The sequence below is a fragment of the Lipotes vexillifer genome, unplaced genomic scaffold (genome assembly GCF_000442215.2).
Source record: "Lipotes vexillifer unplaced genomic scaffold, Lipotes_vexillifer_v1.1 scaffold49, whole genome shotgun sequence".
In the NCBI taxonomy this organism is placed as follows: domain Eukaryota; kingdom Metazoa; phylum Chordata; class Mammalia; order Artiodactyla; family Lipotidae; genus Lipotes; species Lipotes vexillifer.
In genome coordinates, this window is record NW_006790551.1 from 3,364,360 (window position 1) to 3,377,342 (window position 12,983).

Here is a 12,983-nt window from a genome sequence, read left to right on the forward strand (position 1 = left end):
ATAATATTACACACTGAGTAGGTGTCCTATAAGTTACAGTTCAGCCAAAGCAAATTTAAATACGTGCCTCGATCCTGCTGTCACTTCAAAAATATACCTCCGCCAAGCATTTCTGATACCAGGTTTCGTGTCAAAGGCAGGAAACAGCAGTCTCCTCCTTCATGTAGTTTAGAAACTGAAGTGAAACTTACATCAAGCATTCCAACCTGCGGTCGCAGACCTGTGTCTCTTCTCCCTCTACCAGCCCTTGTCTCCGGTTGCCTTTTATCTGAATCTTCAAACCAAGTCCTGGGGTTAATTTTGTCTGAATATCACTAACCCAGAGTTCTCTCTTAATGGAGCCAGCGTGCTGTCTTGAACCTTGGGTGGAACTTATATAATGAGTCTGTGGTGGCAACATTAGGTAAGTTTCGTTTGACTGCAAATGACAGAAAGTAACCCTGGCTAGCTGAATTTAAAAAAAAAAAGGAAAAGAAGGATACAGGGAGAAAAGTGGAATTTTTTGGAAGGATATTCATATATCTGCTCAGAATTTAAGGGCAAGCTAAACCACGAGAGACAGTAAGTAATCAATCAGCCCAGCGATCATGGCAACTCTGTAGCTTTCAGCACATTGAAATGCCTGTCTTCCTCCCGCTCTGATCATCTCAAAAACGTACCTCCACTGAGCGTTTCTGAAACCAGCTTTCATGTCAAAGGCAGGAAACAAGTCTTCTTCATGAACTCAGAAACTGAAGTTAGTGGACCATTTTTCCAGAGAAGTGACTAAGCAGATCCCTGGGTTGGTCCAATGAGTGTGTCCAGGTTAGGTGTTTGTGGATGGAGGAGGGTCAGGGTCTTTGAGGTCTACTTCTGTGTAAGGGGATGGAACGATTTCTACAAAAGGGGAAATCATTGTGAGGCTAGCAGCCATGCCAAGAAGTCCATATATTGGCCCTTCCTTGGGCAGAATAGTTGGCTAAGGAGACCTGTTTCTCAAGAGGCCATATTTTTATCAGTGGAAGTTATTTTATTCATTTATTTATTTATTTTTGGCTGCGCCATGTGGCATGCAAAACTTCCCCGCCCTGGGATCGAGCCCATGTCCCCTGCATTGGAAGTGCAGAGTCTTAACCACTGGACCACCAGGGAAGTCCTGGACTTATCATTTTATAAGTAGTTTGTCATTTTCTTCCTTCCACCGTTCAATCTAGCCTCATTCATGGTATTACTAGTTAATATCTATCTATGGTCAATTCTGCTTTCCTGGTTGACTCAATAGCATTTACCTTAGCTTAGCTCTTCATTGGTTAAACTTCAGAGGAAGTTTCAAAATGGACTTTGGGTCCCCACAATGGAGATTTGGAGAGCCGAATGTGGAGTTGTTGTCCTGTCCTGTCCTTGCCCCAGACCAGGGTAATCATGGACCTGGAAGAGTCTGGTTCATCTCAGCCTCTTCCCTGCCTTAAATCTGAATTACTGTGGCATTCATTCATCCATTCACTCATCAAGCCTTCCCTATGTCAGAAACTCTATCAGGAGGTAGGGATACAAAAATAAATTTGGCACCATACCTGCTCTGAAGGGACTCACAGGGCTTGCAAATGCACATGTTGGAAAGGCAATGGCTCTACAGTACCAAGTGATTACGGCACTGCAGGCTCAGGAAGCAACCCTGGCCCAGAGATCCTTACACTGCAGCACAACGGGCCCCTATGGCTATGCTTACCTCCCAGAAACTGATACCGTGGTAAGCAGGATAACGACCCCCCCAAAAGCATTCACATCCGTCCCCGGAAATGTGAATGTTACGTTACATGGCAAGAGGGAATTAAGTTTGCTGATAGAATTAAGGCTACTAATTAGCTGACTTTGAGATGGGGAGATTATCCTGAATAATCAGGAGCAACCACTGTAATCACAAGCGTCCTTATAAGATGGAGGTAGAAGAGGGAGAACTGGAGAGACAGCAGCATCAGAAGAACTTGACCCACTGTTGCTGGCTTTAAAGATGGAGGAATGGGGCCACCAGTCAAGGAATGCAGGCAGCCTCCAGACGCTAGAAAAGGCAACGGAATGGACTGTCCCCTAGAGCCTCCAAGAGGAAAGCAGCCCTGCTGACACTTTCACTTTAGTGAGACCCATTTCAGACTTCTGACCTCCAGACCTGTAGGATAATAAATGTGAGTTATTTTAAGTCACTACACTTGTGACGATTTGTTACAGCTGCAATAGGAAACCTGTATAGGTAGGCATATACCTGGGGTATGCTTGGTTCTATGCCAAAGGACAGAGGATTGACCAGGTGCATCTTTCTTGGGCATCATTTTAAATATTATTTTCATATTAAGCATATGGAAAAGGATGATAATTTAGCATCAACTTTGAAGATGAAGCGCAAGATTTCGCATTTTTTTCTTATTTGTGAGCTGCTTTGAGCCCTGAGCTCCCGTCCCCCTCTTCTCCACTGTCAGATGAAATGTTTAAGAGGCACCTGTTTGTCTTAGTGCTATGTCGTCAGTGCCTACTAAACTACTGCCATTTTTATTCTTAGCACATCGTTACACTTAGATCTTTCTTATTTTAAAATCCACACCCAAAGATGGCACTCATTGGAATTTCACTCAAGGATTTAAAAATACTCTATATCAAAGCATAACAACATCGAACACTGTTATAATCCTTTCACAAACACTTCTTTATTTGGTGCTTAAAGCAGCTTCATGAAGAAAGCGTAATTATGCTCACTTGTCAGAGGAAGAAACAGAAGCTTGTGATAGAATGTCCAAAGTCAACAGGTGCTGAGTGGCCATGGTTGCTCCTTCCATGATGCCTAGGTGGCTGCCAGGAGGTGTTTCTCTGGGGTAGGTCACTTAGAAGCCAGCCCCAAATTCACCGAGCATCTGCCGTGTCACAGGTGCATCCACAATGCCCCTGAGCCTGCATAACGGCTGCTCTTGATTTAGGTGTTGCTGCTTTCATTATGACTGTAAACCTGTAACTGGCCCCTTGTCCTGATATGACTGGATCTGTTCTCATGAAAGAATCACATCGACAAAAGGGAGTACAGACAATGTGCATGAACAGTACTGGAACTTCTCATAACTGCAAGAGCCATTTTTCACTGTGTTCCCAGGGTTCCTGAGGTGAACTGGGTACAGAGAGATATCAGAAGGCATGGCTCTGGTTTTGCAGTCAGTACATTGTATGTACTCAAGCCTCATAGAAAGGTTTTGCTTTGTTTGTAGGTTTATCGTTATTATTAAGGGCTTCTTAACTGCAGAGGAGGTATTTTCCTTTCCTCCTTGTCTCTTTCTTACTGCAGTTCAAGGTCTATACTTTCTATGAGCTTTCTGTCACCCTGTCAAAGAAGGCTTCCCTGATCTGATACAAATACCACCCTCCCCAAACCCTCTCTTTTCGCTCTCTGTTCCTTTACATTGCTCTGTTAGGGTTTTCATAACGATTCTCTCACTTGACATATTCTTTTTTTCAAATTTTTTTCTGTCTCCCCTGCCATGAGAGCAGACGCTACATCTCCTTTGTCCGTTGCTGTATCTCCAGGGCCTAGACAAGTGCCTGGCACTTAGTAGAGCTCAGTAAATATTTGTTGAATGAATTACTGAATTCTTTGCATCTCCCCCAGTGTCTGGTACAATCCTGGGCCTGCCGTATAAAAGACCTGAGTGAAATTTAAAAAGCAAGAAGCCATAGCAGACGGGAGAAAACTCTTAACTTAGTCTTTTTGTAGTCAGTTTCTAGTTTCTGACTGACTGACTGACTGGGGAAAGGGAAGGATGCAGAAGGGGGAAATGTCAATGTTGAGCTGAAAGCGCTCAGCCCTCTGAATGACTCGCCCAAGTCCCCTGGCCCCTGAGGGGACCCTTTTTCTGCCGGGACACCCCTCCTCCAGTTGGAAGTGAAGGTAATCACACAGGAGCCTCAGCCTACTTACTTCATGTTCACTAAAGAAAAGCAAAGATTTCATTTCCTCCAGCTGTTTATTGGGTGGTAGGAGATACTACGGAAAATGCTATGAGCTCATATTTTTCAGGTCCACTGATTTGTTGCAAGTTGTTCTGAAACCAGTGAGAAGTAGGGCAATGGAAGAAATCCTCCTATACCCAGAGTATTTGATTAGTTTTGTTTGCATGGCTTTGGTAAAGCCCACCTGGAAAACCTCCAGTTACAGCTTTAAGGTCTAGAACGGCGTTGCCTCCCCTAGGAAAGAGTTTCTGAAGCATTCCATAGAAAGGCTCTTCTTATGCATGACCTTTTTGTCTCTGTGGTACTTCTACCTGCCACCAGTGACATCTCACCTGAAAAGCATTGTTACCACATAGGCTCCCAGCATGCTTGGTTCACGTGGCCGACGTTGGTCTCATCACCCCGTTCAGTTAAATGACTATGTTCATTGCTAGCTCTGTCCCAGCACGAGGAGGCCAGATATTGTCTCATCCCGCTTTGTATCTCCAGCGACTGGCTTAAGTGCCTGGCATGTAGTTCGCACTCGATACATGTTGAGAAAATGAGTAAGTGAATCCATGAAAAAACAAGAGACTTTACAATTCAGCCACAGTTATCCAGTTGTTAGCATTTGGACCTTATTTCTGGGGATCCTACTTATGGTTTTTTTGTCTTCATTCAGGCACTCTGATTGTCCTGAAACATCCCTATCCAAGAAAAGTGGAAGAACCATCCATTTATGAATCCGTCCGGGTTCACACAGCAATGAAGACGGGAAGAACAGAAAACGACCTCGTGCCCACTGCCCCTTCTGTAAGTGGCCGTCAATCTACCCACAGGGCTCACTGTCTAAAAGCGGTAACAGTTACACACTTTTAAAAATACATTTGTTCACATAAAAGTTCTAACTTGGGATATAAAAGCTGGAAAGGAACATAAGTTTTGAAGCCTATGACTCAGTTCATCCGGTCCAGGGTAAATTGTAAAAAATTACAATGCAATAGTGACAGGATTTTTTTTTTTAACATCTTTATTGGGGTATAATTGCTTTACAATGGTGTGTTAGTTTCTGCTTTATAACAAAGTGAATCAGCTATACGTATACATATATCCCCATATCTCCTCCCTCTTGCGTCTCCCTCCCACCCTCCCTATCCCACCCCTCTAGGTGGTCACAAGGCACCGAACTGATCTCCCTGTGTTATGCAGCTGCTTCCCACTAGCTAGCTGTTTTACATTTGGTAGTGTATATATAAGTCCATGCCACTCTCTCACTTTGTCCCAGCTTACCCTTCAACCTCCCTGTGCCCTCAAGACCATTCTCTATGTCTGTGTCTTTATTCCTGTCCTGCCCCTATGTTTTCATAACCACTTTTTTTGGAGCAGGGGACTCCATATATATGTGTTAGCATACGTTATTTGTTTTTCTCTTTCTGACTTACTTCACTCTGTATGACAGACTCTAGGTCCATCCACCTCACTACAAATAACTCAGTTTTGTTTCTTTTTATGGCTGAGTAATATTCCATTGTATATATGTGCCACATCTTCTTTATCCATTCATCTGTCAATGGACACTTAGGTAGCTTCCATGTCCTGGCTAATGTACATAGAGCTGCAATGAACATAGTGGTACATGACTCTTTTTGAATTATGGTTTTCTCAGGGTATATGCCCAGTAGTGCGATTGCTGGGTCGTATGGTAGTTCTATTTTTAGTTTTCTAAGGAACCTCCATACTGTTCTCCATAGTGGCTGTATCAATTTACATTCCCACCAACAATGCAAGAGGGTTACCTTTTCTCCACACCCTCTCCAGAATTTATTGTTTGTAGATTTTTTGATGATGGCCATTCTGACTGGTGTGAGATGATATCTCATTGTAGTTTTGATTTGCATTTCTCTAATGATTACTGATGCTGAGCATCCTTTCATGTGTTTCTTGGCAATCTGTACATCTTCTTTGGAGAAATGTCTATTTAGGTCTTCTGCCCATTTTGGGGTTGGGTTGTTTATTTTTTGATACTGAACTGCATGAGCTGCTTGTAAATTTTGGAGATTAGTCCTTTGTCAGTTGCTTAATTTGCAAATATTTTCTCCCATTCTGAGGGTTGTCTTTTGGTCTTGTTTATGGTTTCCTTTGTTGTGCAAAAGTTTTTAAGTTTCATTAGGTCCCATTTGTTAATTTTTTTTCACTGGAGGTGGGTCAAAAAGGATGTTGCTGTGATTTATGTCATATCTTGCTGTGACTTATGTCACAGAGTGTTCTTCCTATGTTTTCCTCTAAGAGTTTTATACTGTCTGGCCTTACATTTAGGTCTTTAATCCATTTATTTATTTATTTATTTATTTTGCGGTACATGGGCCTCTCACTGTTGTAGCCTCTCCTGTTGCGGAGCACAGTCTCTGGACGCACAGGCTCAGTGGCCATGGCTCACGGGCCCAGCTGCTCCATGGCATGTGGGATCTTCCCGGACTGGGGCACGAACCCGTGTCCCCCGCATCGGCAGGCGGACTCTCGACCACTGCGCCACCAGGGAAGCCAATAGGTCTTTAATCCATTTTGACTTTATTTTTGTGCATGGTGTTAGGGAGGGTTCTAATTTCATTCTTTTACATGTAGCTGTCCAGTTTTCCCAGCACCACTTATTGAAGAGGCTCTCTTTCCTCCATTGTATATTCTTGCCTCCTTTATCAAAAATAAGGTGACCATATGTCACCTTATGGGTTTATCTCTGGGCTTTCTATCCTGTTCCATTGATCTATATTTCTGTTTTTGTGCCAGTACCATACTGTCTCGATTACTGTAGCTTTGTAGTAGACTCTGATTTCAGGGAGCCTGATTCCTGCAGCTCCGTTTTTCTTTCTCAAGGTTGCTTTGGCTATTCAGGGTCTTTTGTGTTTCCATACAAATTGTGAAATATTTTGTTCTAGTTCTGTGAAAAATGCCATTGGTAGTTTGATAGGCATTGCATTGAACCTGTGGATTGCTTCGGGTAGTATAGTCATTTCCACAGTGTTGATTCTTCCAATCCAAGAACATGGTATGTTTCTCCATCTGTTTGTATCATCTTTAATTTCTTTCAACAGTGTCATAGTTTTCTGCATACAGGTCTTTTGTCTCCTTAGGTAGGTTTATTCCTAGGTATTTTATTCTTTTTGTTGCAATGGTAAAAGGGACTGTTTCCTTAATTTCTCTTTCAGATTTTTCATCATTAGTGCATAGGAATGCAAGAGATTTCTGTGCATTCATTTTGTATCCTGCTACTTTACTGAATTCATTGATTAGCTCTAGTAGTCTTCTGGTAGCATCTTTAGGATTCTCTATATATAGTATCATGTCATCTGCAAACAGTAACAGCTTTATTTCTTCTTTTCTGATTTGGATTCCTTTTATTTCTTTTTCTTCTCTGATTGCTGTGGCTAAAACTTCCAAAACTATGTTGAATAAGAGTGGTGAGAGTGGGAAACCTTGTCTTGTTCCTGATCTTACTGGAAACGGTTTCAGTTTTTCACCATTGAGAAAGATGTTGGTTGTGGGTTTGTCATATATGGCCTTTATTATGTTGAGGTAAGTGCCCTCTATGCCTACTTTCAGGAGGGTTTTTATCATAAATGAGTGTTGAATTTTGTCAAAAGCTTTCTCTGCATCTATCGAGATGATCATATGGTTTTGTCCTTCAATTTGTTAATATGGTGTATCACATTGATTGATTTGTGTAGACTGAAGAATCCTTGCATTCCTGGAATAAACCCCACTTGATCATGGTGTATGATCCTTTTAATGTGCTGTTGGATTCTGTTTGCTAGTATTTTGTTGAGGATTTTTGCATCTATGTTCATCAGTGATATTGGCCTGAAGTTTTCTTTCTTTGCGACATCTTTGTCTGGTTTTAGTATCAGGGTGATGGTGGCCTCGTAGACTGAGTTTGGGAGTGTTCCTCCCTCTGCTGTATTTTGGAAGAGTTTGAGAAGGATAGGTGTTACCTCTTCTCTAAATGTTTGATAAAATTCGCCTGAGAAGCCATCTGGTCCTGGGCTTTTGTTTGTAGGAAGATTTTAAATCACAGTTTCAATTTCAGTGCTTGTGATTGGTTTGTTCATATTTGCTATTTCTTTCTGGTTCAGTCTTGGAAGGTTGTGCTTTTCTAAGAATTTTCCATTTCTTCCAGGTTGTCCATTTTATTGGCATACAGTTGCCTGTAGTAATCTCCCATGATCCTTTGTATTTCTGCAGTGTCAGTTGTTGCTTCTCCTTTTTCATTTCTGATTCTATTGATTTGAGTCTTCTCCCTTTTGTTCTTCATGGGTCTGGCTAGTGGTTTATCAGTTTTGTTTATCTTCTCAAAGAACCAGCTTTTAGTTTTATTGATCTTTGCTGTTGTTTCCTTCATTTCTTTTTCATTTATTTCTGATCTGATTTTTATGATTTCTTTCCTTCTGCTAACTTTGGTTGTTTGTTTGTTTTGTTCTTGTTTCTCTAATTGCTTTAGGTGTAAGGTTACGTTGTTTATTTGAGATGTTTCTTGTTTCTTGAGGTAGGATTGTATTGCTATAAACTTCCCTCTTAGAACTGCTCTTGCTGCATCCCATAGGTTTTGGGTTGTTGCGTTTTCATTGTCATTTGTTTCTAGGTAGTTTTTGATTTCCTCTTTGATTTCTTCAGTGATCTCTTGGTCATTAAGTAGTGTACTGTTTAGCCTCCATGTGGTTGTATTTTTACACATTTTTTCCTGTAACTGATATCTAGTCTCATAGCACTGTGGTTGGAAAAGATACTTGATACGGTTTCAATTTTCTTAAATTTACAAAGGCTTGATTTGTGACCCAAAATATGATGTATCCTGGAGAATGATCCATGAGCACTTGAGAAGAAAGTGTATTCTGTTTTTTTTGGATGGAATGTCCTATAAATATCAATTAAGTCCATCTTGTTTAATGTATCATATAAAGATTGTGTTTCCTTATTTATTTTCATTTTGGATGATCTGTCCATTGGTGAAAGTGGGGTGTTAAAGTCCCTACTATGATTGTGTTATTGTCGATTTCCCCTCTTATGGCTGTTAACATTAGCCTTAAGTACTGAGGTGCTCCAATGTTGGGTGCATAAATATTTACAATGGTTATATCTTCTTCTTGGATTGATCCCCTGTAGTGTCCTTCTTTGTCTCTTCTAATAGTCTTTATTTTAAAATCTATTTTGTGTGACTTTATGAGAATAGATACTCCAGCTTTCTTTTGATTTCCATTTGCATGGAATATCTTTTTCCATGCCCTCACTTTCAGTCTGCATGTGTCCCTTGGCCTGAAGTGGGTCTCTTGTAGATAGCATATATACAGGTCTTGTTTTTGTATCCATTCAGCCAGTGTATGTCTTTTGGTTGGCGCATTTAATCTATTTACATTTAAGGTAATTATTGATATGTATGTTTCTACTACCATTTTCTTAATTGTTTTGGGTTTGTTATTGTAGGTCCTTTCTTTCTCTTGTGTTTCCTGTCTGGAGAAGTTCCTTTAGCATTTGTTGTAAAGCTAGTTTGGTGGCGCTGAATTCTCTTAGCTTTTGCTTGTCTGTAAAGGTTTTAATTTCTCTGTCGAATATGAATGAAATCCTTGATGGGTATAGTAATATTGGTTGTAGGTTTTTCCCTTTCATCCCTTTAAATATGTCCTGCCACTCCCTTCTGGCTTGCAGAGTTTCTGCTGGAAGATCAAGCTGTTAACCTTATGGGGATGCCCTTGTACGTCATTTGTTGTTTTCTTCCTTGCTGCTTTTAATATTTTTTCTTTATAGTTAATTTTTGATAGTTTGACTAATATGTATCTTGGCGTGTTTCTCCACGGATTTATCCTGTATGGGACTCTGTGCTTCCTAGACTTGACTGACTATCTCCTTCCCCATATTAGGGAATTTTTCAACTATAATCTCTTCAAATATTTTCTCAGTCCCTTTCTTTTTCTCTTCTTCTTCTGGGACCCCTATAATTCGAATGTTGGTGCATTTCATGCTGTCCCAGAGGTCTCTGAGACTGTCCTCAATTCTTTTCATTCTTTTTTCTTTATTCTTATCTGCAGTAGTTATTTCCACTATTTTATCTTCCAGGTCACTTATCTGTTCTTCTGCCTCAGTTATTCTGCTATTGAGTCTTCTTGAGAATTTTTAATCTCATTTATTGGGTTGTTTATCATTGTTTGTTTGCTCTTTAGTTCTTCTAGGTCCTTGTTAAACGTTTTTTGTATTTTCTCCATTCTATTTCCAAGATTTTGGATCATCTTTACTATCATTACTCTGAATTATTTTTCAGGTAGACTGCCTATTTCCTCTTCATTTGTTTGGTTTGGTGGGTTTTTATCTTGCTCCTTCATCTGCTGTGTGTTCCTCTGTCTTCTCATTTTGCTTAAGTTACTGTGTTTGGCGTGTCCTTTTCACAGGCTGCAGGTTTGTAGCTCCTGTTGTTTTTGGTGTCTGCCCCCAGTGGCTAAGGTTGGTTCAGTTGGTTGTGTAGGCTTCCTGGTAGAGGGGATTGGTACCTGTGTTCTGGTGGATGAGGCTGGATCTTGTCTTTCTGGTTGGCAGGTCCGTGTCCGGTGGTGTGTTTTGGGGTGTCTGTGACGTTTTTATGATTTTCGGCAGCCTCTCTGTTAATGGGTGGGGTTGTGTTCCTGTCTTCCTAGTTGTTTGGCATAGGGTGTCCAGCACTGTAGCTTGCTGGTTTTTGAGTGGAGCTGGGTCTTGGCATTGAGATGGAGATCTCTGGGAGAGCTTTCGTCGTTTGATATTACGTGGACCTGGGAGGTCTATGGTGGACCAATGTCATGAACTCCACTCTCCCACCTCAGAGGCACAGGCCTGACAACCGGCTGGAGCCCCAAGACCCTGTCAGCCACATGGCTCAGAAGAAAAGGGGGGAAAAAACGAGAGAAAGAAAGAAAAAAAAATACAATTATTAAAATAATTATTAAAAAGAAAAAAAAAGAGAGAAGAGAGCAACCAAACCAAAAAAAAAATTCACCAATGATAACAAGCGCTAAGAACTATATTTAAAAAAAAAAAAAAGAACAAAAAAACAGAGAACTCTAGGACAAATGGTAAAAGCAAAGCTATACAGACAAAATCACACAGAGAAGCATACACATACACACTCACAAAAAGAGAAAAAAGGAAAAAAAAAAAAATCCTTGCTCCCCAAATCCGCAGCCTCAATTTGGGATGATTCGTTGTCTATTCAGGTATTCCACAGATGCAGGGTACATCAAGTTGATTGTGGAGCTTTAATCCGCTGCTCCTGAGGCTGCTGGGAGGGATTTCCCTTTCTCTTCTTTGTTCGCACAGCTCCCGGGGCTCAGCTTTCGATTTGGCCCCGCCTCTGCGTGTAGGTCGCCGGAGGGCGTCTGTTCTCCGCTCAGACAGGACGGGGTTAAAGGAGCCGCTGATTCGGGGGCTCTGGCTCACTCAGGCTGCGGGGAGGGAGGGGCACGGCGTGCGGGGCGAGCCTGCGGCGGCAGAGACTGGCGTGACGTTACACCGGCCTGAGGCGCGCCGTGTGTTCTCCCGGGTGAGTTGTCCCTGGATCCCGAGACCCTGGCAGTGGCGGGCTGCACAGGCTCCCCGCAAGGGGGGTGTGGAGAGTGACCTGTGCTCGCACACAGGCTTCTTGGTGGCGGCAGCAGCAGCGGCTTAGCGTCTCATGCCCGTCTCTGGGGTCCGCGCTTTTAGCCGCGGCTCGCACGCACCAGGAAACAGAGAGGGAAGAAAAAGTCTCTTGCCTCTTCAGCAGGTCCAGACTTTTCCCCGGACTCCCTCCCGGCCGGCTGTGGTGCACTAACCCCCTGTGTTCACGCCGCTAACCCCAGTCCTCTCCCCTGGATCCGACCGAAGCCCGAGCCTCAGCTCCCAGCCCCACCCGAGCCGGCGGGGGAGCAAAGCCTCTCGGGCTGGTGAGCGCTGGTCGGCACCGATCCTCTGTGCGGGAATCTCTCCGCTTTGCCCTCCGCACCCTGTGGCTGCGCTTTCCTCCGCGGCTCCGAAGCTTCCCACCACCACTACCACCTGCAGTCTCTGCCCGCGAAGGGGCTTCCTAGTGTGTGAAAACCTTTCCTCCTTCACGGCTCCCTCCCACTGGTACAGGTCCCGTCCCTATCCTTTTGTCTCTGTTTATTCTTTTTTCTTTTGCCCCACCCAGGTACGTGGGGAATTTCTTGCCTTTTGGGAGGTCTGAGGTCTTCAGCCAGCACTCAGTAGGTGCTCTGCAGGAGTTGTTCCAAGTGTAGATGTATTTCTGATGTATTTTGGGGGAGGAAGGTGATCTCCACGTCTTACCTTTTCGCCATCTTGAAGGTCTCCCTTCAGTGATAGGATTTTAAAGACTTCGGAAATGGCACTTAAATCCCGGCCTTACTTCACCAAAGAAGTCCATGGTAGAATATGGGCCAGAGATGTTTATGGTCACACAGTTGGCTAAACTGTTGTTATTCTACAAATTTCTTAAATTAAGAATAGAAAAATCTTCTTTTACATTTCAACTTTCTATGGAAGAAAAAGATTCTCCACCTTGGCCATAATCTCTCAGGATGTTATTTTTTCCTGGCCTTTTCTTCCTTCACTGAATGAAGGGTATGGACAGAAGACACTTGCATTTCTTTGCAGCGTGTGAGCCACTGTTCAGTTTCAGCGTAACTGGGGCTTTCATTGTTCTCAGTCCGTTTACGTTTGTTCTGGGAGCTGTGACCCTGCAAAGATTCTTCTCCAGCACCCTTTTCCCTTCATCATGCACAGCGCTCCCCTATTCTTTCCCTCTTCCTCGTTGGCTACATGCTCTGGTATAAGACATCTGGATGTGTGCCGATGATAAGCAGGACAACACCCAAGTGAAATCTCAAGGCCTAGTTCTAGACAAGCAACCATCATGCTTGAAGATGTTCAGTTACAAATTATGTGAAAACATGCGTGACCTTTTTGTCTTTGCGGTACTTTCTCTACCCCGCCAGCAGAGACATCTCTCCTAAGAAGTAGATTTACCATGTGACCTCCCTGCTGAA

General features: G+C 42.7%; 1 protein-coding gene across 2 annotated transcripts in view; it reads left to right on the forward strand.

Moving 5' to 3' along the window:
* Positions 1-12,983, forward strand: part of DAPP1 (dual adaptor of phosphotyrosine and 3-phosphoinositides 1) — a 59,511-nt gene that overhangs the window by 32,120 nt on the left and 14,408 nt on the right. For both annotated transcript variants that reach the window (XM_007463799.1, XM_007463798.1), the window contains exon 4: positions 4,628-4,758. In XM_007463799.1, coding sequence (XP_007463861.1) covers positions 4,628-4,758 — 131 coding nt within the window. The remainder of the gene's footprint in view (positions 1-4,627; positions 4,759-12,983) is intronic.